The sequence below is a fragment of the Macaca fascicularis genome, chromosome 7 (assembly GCF_037993035.2).
Source record: "Macaca fascicularis isolate 582-1 chromosome 7, T2T-MFA8v1.1".
Lineage (NCBI taxonomy): Eukaryota > Metazoa > Chordata > Mammalia > Primates > Cercopithecidae > Macaca > Macaca fascicularis.
The window spans coordinates 13,414,154-13,430,804 of NC_088381.1; the positions used below are offsets into that span (position 1 = coordinate 13,414,154).

General features: G+C 39.9%; 1 protein-coding gene across 42 annotated transcripts in view; it reads right to left on the reverse strand.

The window, feature by feature from the left end:
- Nucleotides 1–3,878: 3,878 nt before the first annotated feature.
- The window catches only part of MEIS2 (Meis homeobox 2), a 212,560-nt gene continuing 199,787 nt past the window's right edge, over nt 3,879–16,651 (reverse strand). For 11 of the 42 annotated variants that reach the window (XR_012414767.1, XR_012414771.1, XM_073995482.1 and 8 more), the window contains 4 exons: nt 9,500–9,558; nt 7,999–8,088; nt 7,566–7,661; nt 3,879–5,303 (listed from right to left, as the gene is read on the reverse strand). Coding sequence is in view for 35 of the 42 variants with exons in the window: in XM_073995482.1 (XP_073851583.1) it covers nt 7,603–7,661; nt 7,999–8,088; nt 9,500–9,558 (208 nt within the window). In the remaining 7 variants the exon portion in view is untranslated. Of the gene's footprint in view, nt 5,304–7,565; nt 7,662–7,998; nt 8,110–9,499; nt 9,559–16,651 lie in introns of all 42 variants that reach the window. The other 31 variants (XR_012414768.1, XR_012414772.1, XM_073995469.1 and 28 more) reach the window with 3 other exon arrangements.

Genomic DNA, 16,651 nt, shown 5'->3' on the forward strand with positions numbered 1-16,651 from the left:
CTTTCTATGTTATTTCTGTATCGGTTTTTGGTATTATAGAGGAGTAAAGAAGTTTTTGTGTGGTGGGTTTTCATTGATCAGTCACTCTGAGCTAATGTAATTATCCTCATCAATAGGAGGCTGCAGAGAGGATCATTATGTGGGTGACATTGATAAATGATCGCCCAGGAACGGCCCTCTCGCGGGCAACCCCCACGTCTGACCCTCCCACACACACAATGTAGTCATAGAAACACCTAGAGAACCTCGAGCCCCGCCGCGGAAGAGGCAGGAGAGGGAAGAAAAGCCTCGGGCGGCCGAGGTGGGGGTGGGGGCGAAAGGGGACGGCCAGCCCCAGATCCAAACCAGTTCCAACGACAAAAACAGCCAGCGGCGGGGGGCCGGGGGAGAGGGACGGTCTCCCCACCCGGCGGCCAACCCTCCCGTGCACAGTTGCTCACAACAAAGTGAAAATCCGCCCTCCAGACGGACCCATTCCTCCACACCTTTTCCCATGTGTGACCTCACTACCAACAACATCTGATGTTTGCCGAGACACGCATTCAAAGGGGTCTCTCCAAAGGAGTTAAATAATTAGGTCACGAAACTTGTAGGCATCTAATTCTCACGCGAGTTTACCCCGCTCCCCAACCCCCAAACAAACAACAAACCAAGCAAACCCATCTGAAAGAAAACAAAGGCAGCATCTGGGCGACACCCCCCCTTCCTACATTCCCCCCAGTTATTTACTGGGTGACCCAGTCCTTTCTCTTCACCTCCTCACCCAGAGCCTCTGATTATGAGATAATGGATTTTGCGATTGTTCTTGTCAGGGAAAAAAATCTCCACCGAACCCCGCGTTTTCATCTTTCGACTGTTTTATTTAAGCCAATGGGAAGGTATTGAGAGCAGTAATTGATTCATAATGATCCATAAATCGATGTCGGAAAGCGGGGGGTGAGGGTGGAGGTGTACTAAGAGTAAGGGGGGTGGCGATGCTGTTTATTTTATTTCTAAAGCTTCAACTAAAGTAGCTTTGACACTGTTGGGGCTGGGGGGGAGGAGCTGTTGGGCTCTGCCGGATCATCCATCATCCCTGTCACCCAGAGTCTGCCCGGAGGAGCCGTAGACGCAATCTCCCTTCTGTCTCTACACCGAAACTATTAATATTAAAACCTCCCTTCAAACACTGCCCCGACGGTCTCCATTCTCATCACAATCTGACCGGCCTCCCCCATCAGACCAGCATTTCCCCCGCGCGGCACCTTCTCCCGGCCCGGGCCCGGAGGGAGGGGGCCCGCCCTGGCGCGCGACGCCCAGAGTTGATGGCTGCAGCTGTAACCGGGACGGGCCCCGCTGCTGCCCCCATCGTTTGCAACACTTTGGTCTAACTCTTTAACACACGCCCCAGGAAGGCCAGGTGAGGGCCAGGGTAGCCCTCTGCACGCCCCGCTGCCGCGGCCCAAGCCTCTGCCCTGCCTCCTGCCGGGTTCCAGGACGCGAGTCCGCACCAAGCCCGCTGGGTGGGCGGCGGGGGCTGCGGCCCGCGAAGCTGGGGCCACTCCGCGCATCCAGACACCCGGACACCGGACTTTCTGACTGAGTGGCAACTTGTAGCAGGAGGTCCAGGCTCCTTATCAAATTGCTGGCGTGCTAGACTAATGGAGAACTTGTGGAGGATCCCTGTCCAGTCCCTTTGAAGGAAGGTCCCTCCTTTGACAGCTGCTAGAGATATTAGCCACATTTCCCTTCCCAAATCTGCTCCGGGTTAACAGGCCCGCGGGGGCGGGAGGGGGTGAGGAGGCAGGAGGATCCCGGTGGATTCTAACGAGGGTGAGAGCTGGGGGCGTGAGGGGTGCTGACCTAGGGGGTGGGAGAGAGGAGGGTGGACGGAAGACACAGACTTTCCTGGTCTTTTCTCTCTTTTTCGTTTAAAATGTGGCTTCTTGCTCAATTCCCAACCCTTAACAGATGGCGACTGCAGTTCTCTCAGAATTTCTTAAAGAAAGGGAAACCTTTGGAATTTATTTCTGCTTTTGCTTTTTCATATAAATAAAAAAGTGTTTTTATATTACTCTTGTTTTGGAGAACATAAGCAATTTTATTCAGACTACAGTATTTCCTTTAACACTATATGGTTGTCAAAACACCATTCCCAGTTTCTTTGCTTTTGACAGCTGAGTCTTTCTTAAATATACCCAAATCGGAACTCTTTACACTAAATAGTAAACCCGAGATAGGAGCAAGTGCCTTCCGGGGTGGTGTAAAAAAAGCATTATAAAAATTGGACAAATCTATCACTTCTCTGTCTTATCATAGGGTTGGGGGTGGGGGAGAGCAAGGTAATGCAAACAATTATTACAATTATCATTCATCTCCAAATATTTAAGAAAGTTAAAGTTAACATGATAGGACGTGGGTTTGACGAATAAACTAAGCATGAGATGACTTTATTCATTAAAACCAAGGATCGAGAGCTCTGGTCTCTAAACTTTGAGATAACTTAATAATTTCATAAAACACATCCTAAACATGAGCCAATTACCAAGTAAACCCTTCAGCATTTAATGAGTGGAAAGAAAAAAAGGTTTTTTCCTCACCTGATGTGAGAGTTGATTTATCATGGGGAATTTTCAGAGTTTACACAAAAGCATTTAAAGTAAAACTAGGCAAATATTTAAAATTTACAAAAAGACTTCATGTAAAATAGAATAGCAAAAATGAGAGGGAAGCTCTCTCTCTTTTCCAAGTGGCACAGAATTTCTCTATTTAGTTTGTGTCAGAAGCATTATTTCTATGTTTAAACAGCAACACACCACTTAAATTGATAAATGTACTTGTAAAAATCCTACCTAACTAAATATGATACAAAACAATAAAAGTTTATTTCCTTTGTCATTTATACAGAACTTCCATAAATGCTGTCTGAAATGGAAAGATGGAAGAGTCCCAAATAAATATAACTATGGATTTGTTCCAAGTTTAAGTTTGCAGAGATAGTGAATTATTTCCCTAGCCAGTTGACATCATATATCTAGCTAAAGTTTACGATATTATTCTTTCTAAACAAAGATTCAAAATTTAAGAGTTACAAAATTCCAGGATAGTATATTCATTTGAAAATTGAGGGGACATGCCTCACCCTTTTTGCACACTTTAGCAGACATTGTTTGCACAGTCTCAATAAGCTAATGGTATAGATTTCCAGGAATGTTGCATAAAATTTTGAAAATGGCATTACACCGTCCATTTTGTTTTGTTTTCAGAGAAAAATTTAAGTTTAGTGATCATCACCCTAGCATCCCTGCACATGGAGGTATCTGAAATAAAAATATACCACAATATAATTTATAAAATATTAATGATTAAGTAATCTTTTAAAGTCAAAATTTCAAACTCCATAGAAGTTGTTTACTTATCTATGAACACCCATATGTAAATTTTCATTTACATATCCAACAGTATTGTAGTAAGACAGGCAGAGGAAAAACACAAGCAGATAAATTACCTTTGAGCACAGACATTATTTCTTACGTTGTAAAATTAACCTGAAAAGTCCTTTATTCTGGCAGAGGATGACCATGAAAAGCTTTATCTGAAAGTATATATTTTTTAACGTCATGCATCTAAAAAGGAGGTTGAGCACGTTCAGGGGGATCTTTCAACCTGGCTCATTATGTACACAGAGTTTCGTACCTTTAGAAGTTTTCTGCTGATGGAACTTATAGGCCAAATAGACATTCAAAGGCTACAGATGATTACCTTACAAATTATTGGTAAGTTTAAAATATACTCAACTGCTGGGGGGAAAAACCATCACCTACTTTTAACACTGTATAGAGTCGGCATGGTGCAGCCTTGTCCTAAAACCATTAAAAACGCAAAAGCCTAACAAAAAATCAAAAATGAAATATTTATTACCGCATTTTGTGACTTAACACCTTTTTTTTTTAACATAACGTCACAGTCCTCATACAAGTATTTTCATGTAAATTTGACAAAGCTTAAAGGTAACAGCATTTTCTTCTAGTGAGGAACACGTGCTGAGAAAAGAAGAATTCATGGACATACAATACCAATTCCACAGCAGATCTGATACTAGCAAAAACATTCTTTTTTTTCAATTGAGGTAAACACATAGAATATCTAACATGAAACAATTAATAGACCGAACTCTGTACGAAGTTTGTTACAGTATTCTCTTGCTCCTTTTTAACCCCAAGCTTTGAGTTTCTGATAAAGTCCTAGTTATGGTTCAATGACCATTAATCACTTTTTTTGTGTTGAGGAAAGCTGCCCAACTTAAGATTGTTGTGTCCACAACCAAGGCTCAGAACTCCCGGAAGAAGCTCCTGCTCTGTCTTTAAATCTTCATTGGCAAGCTCTTGGAAGAAGAGTCCCCCAAAAATAATAATAAGAATTGGCTTATGAAGCACGAACTATAAAGATCTGTTTGAAACTAAAGGACACATTTATGGAGGAACAAAGGCCGGGCATGAAAACACATTCTTGAAGCTGGAGTTCGAGTGATGAGGTTCAGCCAAACGTTCATCATGATCTCCAGTGTGGTTCTTTTCTCATTGGCCCAACAGGTTTAAAATAGATACCACAGTCTCTCCTGGATAGTGAATTCACTGATGAACCAAAACAGTCATTCTTTTGGGAACAACACACATAGTGTGGAAAACAAGGATATATTTTTTTTTTCTCTTCTAAAACTATTTGAGGCAACATAACGGCGTGATCAACAGAAATGTACAAGTTTAACTTAGTTCCTATGTTTATACTACAGTAGTTATAACTCTCGGAGTCTTTTTCCAGAGGATCTTTACATGGACAGAATTGTCTCAGTCAGCCCATGATTTCACATTTGTGTTCTTGTTGCATTGGTCCTCTGTTGCTTGATGAAAAATGACAAAAGTAAAAAATAATCACAGCTGTCTGGAATTTCATATTAAGTGTCAACATCTGGTCAAAGTTCAGAAAGTCTTAAAATAGTTTTTGCGTGTGTTTCCTTTTCCCTTGAGCTCCCTTATACTATTGGGCATGAATGTCCATAACCTGTCCACCAACATTGGGATCTACAGAATTTAACATTGTGGGACTCTGTGCTGACATAGTCATTCCAGGGTGGGTAGGGGGTCCTCCGTGCATCATCATGGCTGGGTGGTGGGGATGGCTTGGCAAATATGAATGCATTGGGGGTCCATGTCTTAATTGAGTAGGGTGTGGGGTCATCTGGGGAGGAGTGTAACTTGGCTGTGCCATACTCATTCCCATAGGACCACCCTGAGAAACGTAGTCCCCTGGCATGCTCTGCAAACCTGAAAGTAGAGAGGGAAAAAGAAAGCAGGTCAAATTCCTAAACATTTTTATACTTTACCCATCAAAGATGAAAAGAAAAAAAAAAACAACAGACACTGCAAATCTTATATCTAAATTTAGCTGCAGATTCTTGCCAATGTTTGCAGACATTCAAATTGTAGTTTGCATTTAATTTCATCGCACAGCAGTATAATGCAACACAACAGAACTAAATATTTAATGCAACTAAATGTCATAAAGTGGAACTGTTTTTCAAAATGGTATTCAGTACATTTCTTTGATAAGTGCAATAAGAATATAAATTTTGAGTCGAGTTTTATCAGTTAACTGTTGATAGATCATTTATTTTTCTGTGTTGCATTTGTAGACATGGACAAAAATTGAAGACAGTAAAATAAAATAAAATTGACATCTTATCATATCTATATTTCTTCATGAAAAATTTATTATACAAAACATTACAGCATATTCATTTTGAAGCAATGAGCTTTTATGTGTATTTAAAATGAAGCCCCCTTTTTGAATTAGAGGCATTCCTGTAGCAGTATACCCAAGAGATTGTAAAGGTCAAAGGTAAGAAGTCAATGTAAGGTCATATGACATGCCCGGTAGTTTATTTCTGAAAATTCCCCCAAATAATGCCTTGATATTAGGAATAAAATGTAACAAAATCTAGAAATTCTTAATTGAGATATGCAACATTCAAAGTGATGAGTTAAATGGTGGGAAGTCAGCAATTGTAAGGATTCTGATTTCTCTTGCAAGCTACCTGTTTATTGAGTTAAGGTTATATTTACAGTTGCACATCCCCAGGTCTAAAAGGACAGCTTTATTCACCTCTATTTAACCTCCAGTGCATACAGTTGAAAAGCTGAACAGATGTTTTTGACACTGTAAGCTGGTAATCTAAAGGCTTATATGCTGCAGTCATTTTGTTAAGTAGATCCGCAGTCCATTATTAACAGAAGTGGCAAAACCATCTAAACACAATAACACAGCCTGCATAGTCCCAGCTCTCTGTTTATTCTACCACAGCAGCCTGCTCAATGGATGATGATAATTAAGTACCAAATATACCATATTGTGTGGCTGCATAATCAAATCAAGAGAGGATAATATTCTTCTGTATTAAGCTATTAATGTAATTGGTCATGAAGCATAAAATATGTTATGTAATTAAATAGGCTAGAAATTATATGGCCTATATTAAGAATTATCCAAGCTGAGCAAATGTTTTCTCTATAGCTGTTTTAGGGAACATTGCTTTCTACATTTTTTGACTGCATTAGTAAAGGAAGGAAGGAAGGAAATTGGCTTCATCAATGGTGTGCCATGGTGACCCCCTGAGATCTCCTATAAAATGTTGGCCTCTATTTACATATAGAGAATGATTTAATCAAGGTACTTGTTGTTATATTCAGCCTCATTAAACAAGGAAGTTTCAATGTTATATGAATTTTTTTATGCTCTGGTGTCTTCAGCAAAGGATATATCTTGTTGGCAGACTCTGAATTTTTTTCAGATGTCAAAAACACTTGAAGCTTTAAAGTCTAATGGGTTTCTTAATCCAACTGCAGCCATTCAGCCTCAGTGAAAAATCCATTCCTTCATATTCAGTTGCTCCTAAATGTCTTTCCCTTTAAATTTATTGACTGACTTTCCTGTCTTTCTGTCTCGTGTCGAAAGTCAGTAGGCACATGTAAAAAATAATCAAAACACACCGACTCCCTAGTGAAGAATCAATGGTGTCACTGCTGTCATATATCTAGACTAGGCATAATGAGCTCCAGCATTTCATCTTTGCATATAAGATAATTTGGGCATCAATCGTATTCTGACAGATTTATGTCACTCAAAGGACAGGTCTACTTTTCCTTTTTTTTTTTTTTTTTTTACCGCTTCATTGAAGCCTGCTTAATTTCTCTCAGTCAACTGGTGCCCCCAAGACATTATTTTTATTCTTAAATGTCCAATATCTTCCTGATGTCTGTGTTTGTGCACATTGGGGCCACAGTAAATAGGCTAAAAGGCAGTCCCACCTGCTTAAAACACACGCAGGCTTGTCAGTTGGCCTTTTCAAAAGTACACGTCAGTGTCACCTGTGACTTCAGAGCTGGGTGATATATCTTTAAAAACAGGCCCTTAGTTTGGAAAGGCATGCAGTTATGGGCAAGGAAAAATCAAATGGGGGCAAATTATAAAAAAATAAAATCAAGTCTCTGAAGTGATAGTGAAGACAGATCGCACCCGACTGTACTTACTTCCCCCTTGCTTTGCGATTGCTTTACATGATGAAGGTTACATGTAGTGCCATTGCCCATCCATGCCCATATTCATGCCCATTCCACTCATAGGTCCTAGAAAGGAGATAAAATCCAAGAAGAGGCCGGAAAATCAGCAATAATTGATGGTGAAAAAATAGAAGGAAACTCATATTCCTTTTCACTTATTGCCTTGGTTTAAAAAGAAAAAAGAAAAAGGATGTGTGTGGGGCAGAGTATAATGATACTGTGGTAAAATCTTTACTTTTTCAAAGAGGATTTTTTCCCCCACCCAATGTAAAGAAAGCAGGCAGAGCAGGCAGCAGGCAAATGTTAAACCCACCATGAGAGTGGGAGAGTAGAGTGGATGGAGAGGCTGGTGGAGCAGGTGGCACTTCCCAGGGAAGCCCAGAGGTGGGATGAGCCAACCTACCTGCAGGCCGGATCCCCATGTGTTGCTGACCATCCAACACAAAGCTCCCCATGGGCTGACCCTCTGGACTATATGCTGCTCCTTGGCTCACTGAAGGATCAAGAAGAAAACCTGATTGTGGTCATTCGAGGACACAGAGGAGAAAGAAGAAAAGATATACCAAACAATCAGCAATTGTTCCCGCTGCAGCACTGAAACGTTACAGCAACAATGTGGTTGGCACTCTACAAATGGGGGTGTGGTTTGTATGAGTGTCTTGATGACTGAGTGAAGGTGTGCGAGTGGCTTTAAAAAATGTTCTGGAAGAAAGACTTCACTGGCCAGTTTCCCAGGGGGTTCATCCTCTGCAGCCCTGGCTTTTTTAATTATCTCTCGATTAGGGGGACGAAGGCTGGAGAAGTTAGGGGTACCCCATATATAAATATTGCAATGTACCATTTGGTTGGGATTCTCTGAGCCTACCATCTCTGGTGGCTTAATAAAAAATTTTCGTATTTTACACAAACATTTTAAACTGGAATACAGTTTCACAAGGTTAAATAGACTCAATTAAATACTTGCCTTTTTATTCACACCCAAGGAAAAATAAACATAGTAAATATAATATTTCCTTTGTTTTATGTTCTTCTCCAACAGGCCCCCTGGCCTCCAATAGTGAGAACATATTTTGGCGTCACTGGGGAAATTTTGCCAAAGGATGACTAATTTTCACAAATCCTTTAAAGCGAGGCTGCGGTTAAAATCTCCATCAAGTTTAACACCGTTGTTAATGGCAGCAGCCATCACCCCAAGGAAAACTGTTTTTCCCTATAAGCCTTATTGCAGGAGACCACAACCCCTCAGTAAACTGAGGAAAGGTCTGTTTCAAAATGAAATGACTTGGAGTACACCAGGAGGGTTCTGACAGTACCACATAAAAACTGTTTCAGAGAAATTGAGAGAATTGTGAGAAAAGCTCACATGTATTTCAGCAGCATGGATGTGAAGCATTTTAAACAAAGGTAATAATTCTTTAATAAAAAATAATGGTGGCAATGCAGCACGTCAGGCTTTCACAGAATATTATGAATAGCCAAAGCAAATGAATGGATACAACAGGTTTAACAGTGGATGCTACCGAGGGGACAGCCAAGCATACACCAAGGAGCTGTAGGTAACAAAAAAATGAGAGTGTGCTAATGATTGGATGCAGACAAGCAAGGGGTAATGCCAGAGCTCACAAACACGCTGCTTGTGGCATTAATACTTGTGCCCAATTACCAATTCAGAAAGAAAAGAAAAAGCAGTTTCAGCAGAGTCAGGGTGGGAAATCTCCAATTAGCACCAGTTACTGAAGTTGCTTCCTTGAGTGGGATTCTGGGGACATTTAAAAAAAAAAAAAATTCCAGAATGCCTGGTGGAAGTACTTATTTACCAGATGAGGAAACTACTGGAGTCTAACTTGATGAGGATTTGTGCCTGTGGGACATAAATACAGATAAAGACACTGCTTGGAACTTGCCTGCTCGATTTGACTGGTCAATCATGGGCTGTACTATTCTTCTTCTGGCATTAATAAACCTGAAACAGAACAGAGAAGTCCGGTCATCAAACTCCGTGTCTGTACTCTGCGAACACCTTCGCATGAACGCTGAGGGGCACAAAATACAGTCAAATCTCTTCTGAAAATTACCTTTTCAACTTAAAGGTGATTTTCCCTTTCAGTGTTCAAAAACAGTTGACTGGGTAATCTCCACCGTCACTGTGTAGTCATCACCGAGATAACTTGCTAAAAGAGCTCAGGGAGAGAAAAAAGTTCTCCACGAGAAAGCTTCTATTCATTTCAAACTGTGCTTCTGCTTCTTGAACAAGTAGGAATCTGGTTAAAGTTCACAGGCTGGAAGACTTTCCCCTTTCCCTAGACGCCCCGTGATAGGGAGACCCAGCTTCCCCTTGCAGCTGGTCATAAATGGAGACCAGGCTCTAGCACTCGGCTTTCACAAGGTATTGTTAGGTCAGCAAAGCCATCAATTAGGCTGTCTGAAGTTTTATCACCAACACAGCAGTAATAAGTGCTGGCCAGAAAGACTTCTGTCCTTCGGCAACTCCTGCAGTTTAAGCCTGTAAAGTTAGGGGTCATTCAGAGGTCAGTGCCAGCTGGGGGCAGCCTTTCCAGCCTAAGCGGGGACACCCAGGGCAGAGGATAAGGTAACTGCCAACCATAAACCCAGCCACCTTTCAACCCACTAGAAAGACAGAGCCTCAGGTACACATGGTTGATATTAGAGCCCAAGAAACGTTTGCAAATCAGGTGGTGACTGAATCGCAGGAATGCAAAGGAGAAGCAGTTATTTCATCTAAGAAGCCTGGATCTAATTTTGTTGGAAATCCAAAAATAAGTGCCTACTTCATGTTACTTTAATGTTTAATAATGCCCATCAAATATTCATGTACAAACAGAGTAAGATGATAAGAAATCTCCTTTATTTCTCCAAATTTAATAAAAACAAAACAATTTTCTACCATTTGTGAGTTACCCTTGTCCCTGTGCACTTAACGACGTGTACTCCCCACACATTTGAGCTCATGCACAGGATTCACTGACCACGCATTTCAGAGGAGCAGGGAGCATCCAGCTAGCTTTTCCTTCAAAATACACCCATTGATAACATCTGTCAATATTTCCAGTTTCAGATCTTAAGCACAGGGGGACTTCATGATTAATGAGTCCACCTGGGGCCACAGGCAGGAACTGAAAACTCATTCTTTGAAATTAGCCAGAAAAATTCAGTGTGTGCTGGCAGCTCTGCGTTCTGAGGCAGCTGAAGTCCCTTTGGAGGAGGACAGTCAGGCCACACTCGGGCAGGCCTCCTGTGAGCACTCTGGTGGGAATACAATGGAGCTGAGGAATAATAGCTGGGAGAAAACCAAAGGAGCCTTTTGCATATGGTGTTTGTTTGCAAAACAATGGACTTCTTTATTACTTAAGAAAGTGTAGCTCAGTTGTCAAAAAAGAAAGAGACCAGCTATGTAGAGGTGAGAACAAAAGGAGAGTGGAAACTTCATCTTTATTCCCACCTGTCACCTGAAATGTTGCTGAGGAATATCTGACCAGATCACAAAGACTTCCAGAAGTATCCCTCCAATCAGAAAAAGAACTTGATTATCTCCTCTTTCACCACCACTTTTACGGCAACCAAGGAGGACTGAGCTGATATTTCCACCCCAGGAACTGTTTTTATCAGCTCACCTTGACACCAGCAGAGATGCTCAGGAGAGTCACAGAAGTCTCTTCTCCTTGAAGTTTCTAATGGAGGACACACTTGGCAGGGGTTTTACCTCCTTTTATGTGCTACTAATCCTGGTTTTTGTGTTTTGTGGTTTTTTCCCTTTTTTTTTTTTTCGGTATAGGCCGACTCTTTAGGTAAAACGAATTGCTATTTTTTCCCTTTTTAATTTCACTCTTTTATTCTTTACATCTGGAGGTTGTTCCCTTATTTATGTCTTTCTCTCCAGTTCCCCCAAACACTCCCTTACTCACAGAGCTGCAAGGCATCATGGTTCTTAGTTCTCAGCAGGAGAACTCCACACTGTCTTCAAACAAATAATTACGGGGAAGGTTAGAGGTTCACTCAAAGGTCATTTCTTTGGATACTCGTCAGAATGTTTACATTAGTAAAAACGGGGTCCGCTCAAAAGGTTGTTCAATGGGGGATACACAACAATGCAGAACATTAAAAAAGCATTCTGTGTGCTAGCAGGTCTTTATAGAAGCACTGAACTTGGAAATGCCACTCCAGTATAACATTTTCAACTAGTTACCATGGCATGGACTGGATGTTCACTAGCAGTTATGGCAATGGCCTTTCTTTGCCCACTTCTCCTAAGCAAATATGAATAGAAGCCTCTGAAGGTTTTCACTAGGTCCTTTTACAAAGGGTCACAGAGATTTTGCTTTTTTCACTTGGGCACCATTTAGCCTCTCTGGATTTTTATTCTCAAACAATGTTTTGGATTCATAGTGCTATTTCTTGCCAGATTCATAATTCTACCACATTCTTTCAAATCACACAGAATTTTAAAAACATATGGGCCCCAAATTTTCAGAAATCTCTTAACATACAACTCCTGCCAATTGTCAGTTCCCCTGATCTTGGGATATTTTATTGACATCATAGATGTTACTATGAAAATTAACAATTAATGAGATGACTGTAAGAAAACCCTGACATTAAAAAATGAAATTACCGCCTCCCACCAGTACTGATGACCCAGAGGCCACTCTTAGAAAATACACTGACCTACATAACATGGAGCCATTTAAATTATAGACTAAAGCAAATCAAACTAGGAATAATTTTATTTGTTTAATATTTCTAAGATGAAATTTCCATATATGGTCTTTTCTCAAAATTACATGAAGTAAATTTTTTTCCACATCTTCTCATCTATATTTTTTTTAAATGACCTTTTTCAGTGATCAAGTAGTAAATGGAATATCAAGCTTTGATTTTACTTAAAATGTGAAGAATCTAAGTTGAAAATCAACTCATCTTCAGTCTTTCAAGGTTCAGGCTCCATTCATATGGAAAAATGTAACTTGCTGGTTCAAAGACAAAAGACTTGTCTTAAAAAGACTCAGAAGTTTCCATGGATATTAAATGGGTCTTATAAAATAACATTTTGATGAGTTAAGTGTAAATGAATCAGACACATATGGATTAAGTTATCCTTGAATTTCACACGGGTTTAAAAAATAAGGGGAAAAGAGGGTCTTGGCAAAAAACATTTTGGACTTTGCCAAACCCAAAACATTTGAAAAATTGCTGAAGACATCCAACTAACCAAAATGCAGCAAGCTGCACCCAACTTTAATGAAAACCCCCACCAGTTATTTCCAATCCAAAGACTGTTAGGTTTTTCATCTGTATCTGATATTAAAACAATTCTCTAAGTTTTAATGTCATACCAGAATGATTTTGAAGTTGCAGACATACAATCTACTTCTCTATTGGTTTAAACAATTTAACCCTAAGTTACGAAGTCTTCTTCAATATTAAACAGTTCTTAAAAAACACTCTTGAGTTTTTTACAACTTGTCCATAAAATGTGCCAGTAAGCTTAGTGTCTAGCTTTATCTAGATTTCACTTAGAAAAAAAAAATTTCATTAGCCTCATTGTGACTTTTTTTAAAGGGCTACAGATAATTTCATTAGTGAGTCCTTAGGGAATAAATACCCGAAAGAGCCCTAGTTCCATTGATTTGTACTGAACACACAGTTAGTATCCAGGCTCATACAAAAGCTTGGGAGAGTATCTACTAAGACTACTTTTTCTCTAAATTTTTTTTTTTTTTTTTTTTTTTTTTTGAGACGGAGTTTTGCTCTGTCGCCCAGGCGGGAGCGCAGTGGCCGGATCTCGGCTCACTGCAAGCTCCGCCTCCCGGGTTCACGCCATTCTCCTGCCTCAGCTTCCCCAGTAGCTGGGACTACAAGCGCCCGCCACCATGCCCGGCTAGTTTTTTGTTTTTGTTTTTTTTTTTTGTAATTTTTAATAGAGACGGGGTTTCACCGTGCTAGCCAGGATGGTCTCGATCTCCCGTAGAAAATGCATGAGTATGTGTGATCCTTAAAAATTATATACTAAGACTGTTAGTTTAAAAATAACTTAATTATAGAAATAAATTCAATGATGATCCAAGAATCACGAGGCCTTTCTGAGTCAACTCAGAGATGAAAAAAAGAATACATTAAAACAAATAAACCCAAGGTAGCAACTATCACTGTAATCTCATCTTACTGCCTTGCTGAAGAGCTGTTTCCCAGAGACCTCTCCTGCCCCTAGAAAGTCTAAACTTTGTAGCTTTGCATCGTTTTCTACAACTGAACTCTGACCATCATGATTTTTCGTTTAAAGACTTTTTACTCCAAAGTATAGTTCAGATGGATAGAAGTAGATTTAGGTGTTATTCCTGTTTGTTGCTGGTTTCTTTTCTTTATTCCTGTCTTTCTCCACCCCCCACCTTTTTAACTGGCTGATAAATCCCTTCTTTCTGGTTCACTAACTTCATGCCACACCTGGTAACCAACTCCTTTTGGAAGCATTCCTTTTGTCAGAGAGTGCAGGCCTCCATGGAGTTACCTGGAAAGCTGCCATCCCTGAACACTCAGAGGAGGAATCAAGAGTAGCCGGAATTGAAGCTTCTGCATGGATTGCTTTGGGCAAGGAAGGGGACTGAACTGTTGAAGAGGGGGCAGATCAATTGGGGAAAGGTGGTGTAGGTAGCTCAGTGACAGGGGACCTGTTAAAACATGAAAAGGCCCTGCTTCCCTACTGTCCCCAGCCCTGGGACCCATCAGCCACAGTGCTTATTCACAGCGCTGGCTCTTGGCTGGTGTTTCAAATGATGAAACTTCAGCCTTGGCAAGTCACTTATCAAATTTCTCCATTTTTTCTTACTTTACAAAAAAAGCAAGTATTTCTCTGTGCTATGGTTATGGCTGAGAGTAGGATTTTCTCAGTAAGATACATTAAAATGGTTAAATCAGTGAATAAGGCAAGTTTAATGCCTTTGAAGGTGAACTTGGGCACGCAAATGATGGAGTCATGTCGCAAACGTAAGTTTTCCACTGGTGACCAGACAATGGCTCCTTTCTCACAGACAGCCATGAGCAAAGGAAGGTAAATGAATGAGATTCATATGTTACTTAGGGACAGATTCATGGATCATAATTACTTTCCCTAAGCAATAGCTTGATTTATAATTTGATAGAATACTAGATTTGCCTACACCTTTAAAAACACATGAACTAAATACTAATAAATTTATAATATAAAACATGATGGTAATCTGGAATCACAAACATTTCGTACCTTTATGAATATGGCTTGAATAATGGAGTGTTCATGCTGACATAAAAGGCTCTAGGCAAAATTATCAAGTAGGTGATGCTTATCCTTGATGGCCTTCTACTGTCTTTTTTCAATATTCTTACTTTCATCTAATTCTTCCCTAAAGTTACAGGGGCTCATGTAGGTTCTTTACTAAAATATTCTACTTTCAGCATGCCCTTTTCAATTATTGTTGTATATTCCAGACTTATGCATAGAGCAATATGGTGAAGAGCATGGGCTCATGTTCTCTGCCCTTTATTTGCTGTGTGAATTTGGACTTAGAATTAAGAATTCTTCTTAACCTTCCCAAGCTTCACTCTGTTTCCTATCTGTAAACTGAGGAAATAACTGGGCCTGGGTGGTTTTGAGGATTGAGGGAGATTTTGTATGCAAGATCCTTAGCACAATGCCTGGCACATAGTAAGCTCATTAAATGTTAGCTTACAGTCAAAATGCACCTATCCAATGCTCCTAAATAGCTCTGTTCTCTCATAGATAGTAATTAGGAATAGGTGGGTGGCTGTTAAAGAAATCTGTGCTGGATCAGCAACAGGGTAATAATGTGTTGTACTCCTACAAGTAGCGTATGTTCATGTCGCAGGATCTTTCTAAAAATCGCAGTTTAATCCAAATGTACAATGCTATGGTGGAGATTTTAGACACTGGGGCAGGCATCTGCCTGCAGGGGTGGGAGGTGGATAGGGGAGGGAGCTCTTTGGAATCACACTCTCTGTTTGGTTCCCTAGATCCTTGCTACTTTACATATGTGCCATGGACCAGTAGCAGCATCACCTTGAGCTTGTTAGAGATGCAGAAATGTATTACCGTCCCCATTCCTGTGCTACTGAATCTGAATCTGCATTTTAAAAGATCTCCAAGGGATCTATGTACATTTAAGTATGAGAAGCCTTGCTCTAGATCACATATCAAATTCTAATACTCTGCCTAAGAATAGAAACTTGCAATGATCAAGTTTTAATTGTGAATCTCAGCTGCAAAAAATTCACATACTCTTCTCCTTAGGTATCTTAGATCTAAATAGTCTTTTACTCACTTGCCTTGGGCAATAAACACTTTATAATAATTGAATTTATTGTACTCTATCTGTACCTCTTAAAGGAAAAGTTGGGCCAGTAAAATGTTTTTGTGAAGACTGTTAACAGAGGCTCTCTCTCAGGCATGGATAGGAGAATTGTAGATTTCTATCTTTTTTTTTTTTTCCAAATAATTCTGTACTGTTGGAGTTTTTAATAAATATAATTATTTTATATATAAAATAATTTTTAAAGGAGATAAAGAAAATTTGTCATTTTACTTGACTAAGGGTTATATGGCTAAACATAGGGACCTTTTAATTAAAATATTTGAGAGATTTCCCCCCAGATAGGGAATTATCTTTTATTTCCTTTATAATATTGAGCAACAGTAAACACTATTCCATGAATATAATCACACTTGATGGCATGTAACAAAACATCCCAGCAGGTTATGATTTTGCAGCACTGTTACTCTTACAGAATACCATCAGATTATTCATCTGTAGCTATTTATCATGCACTATAAAAGTGATCTTTCAAAGCTATTTGAAAGCAAGGGAGGAGAAAACACTCAAACTTCCTTAGCTATTCATATCTAGGATCTATCCTTTTAAAGATAAAATCCTAAGTCAATAGACATAAGTTGTAGTATATTACCTCATCCTGTACATGATTTATTGCAGATGGAAGTCAACTAGAAACTGAATTACTTTGAAAGTTTTACTACTGACATTAAAATTCCA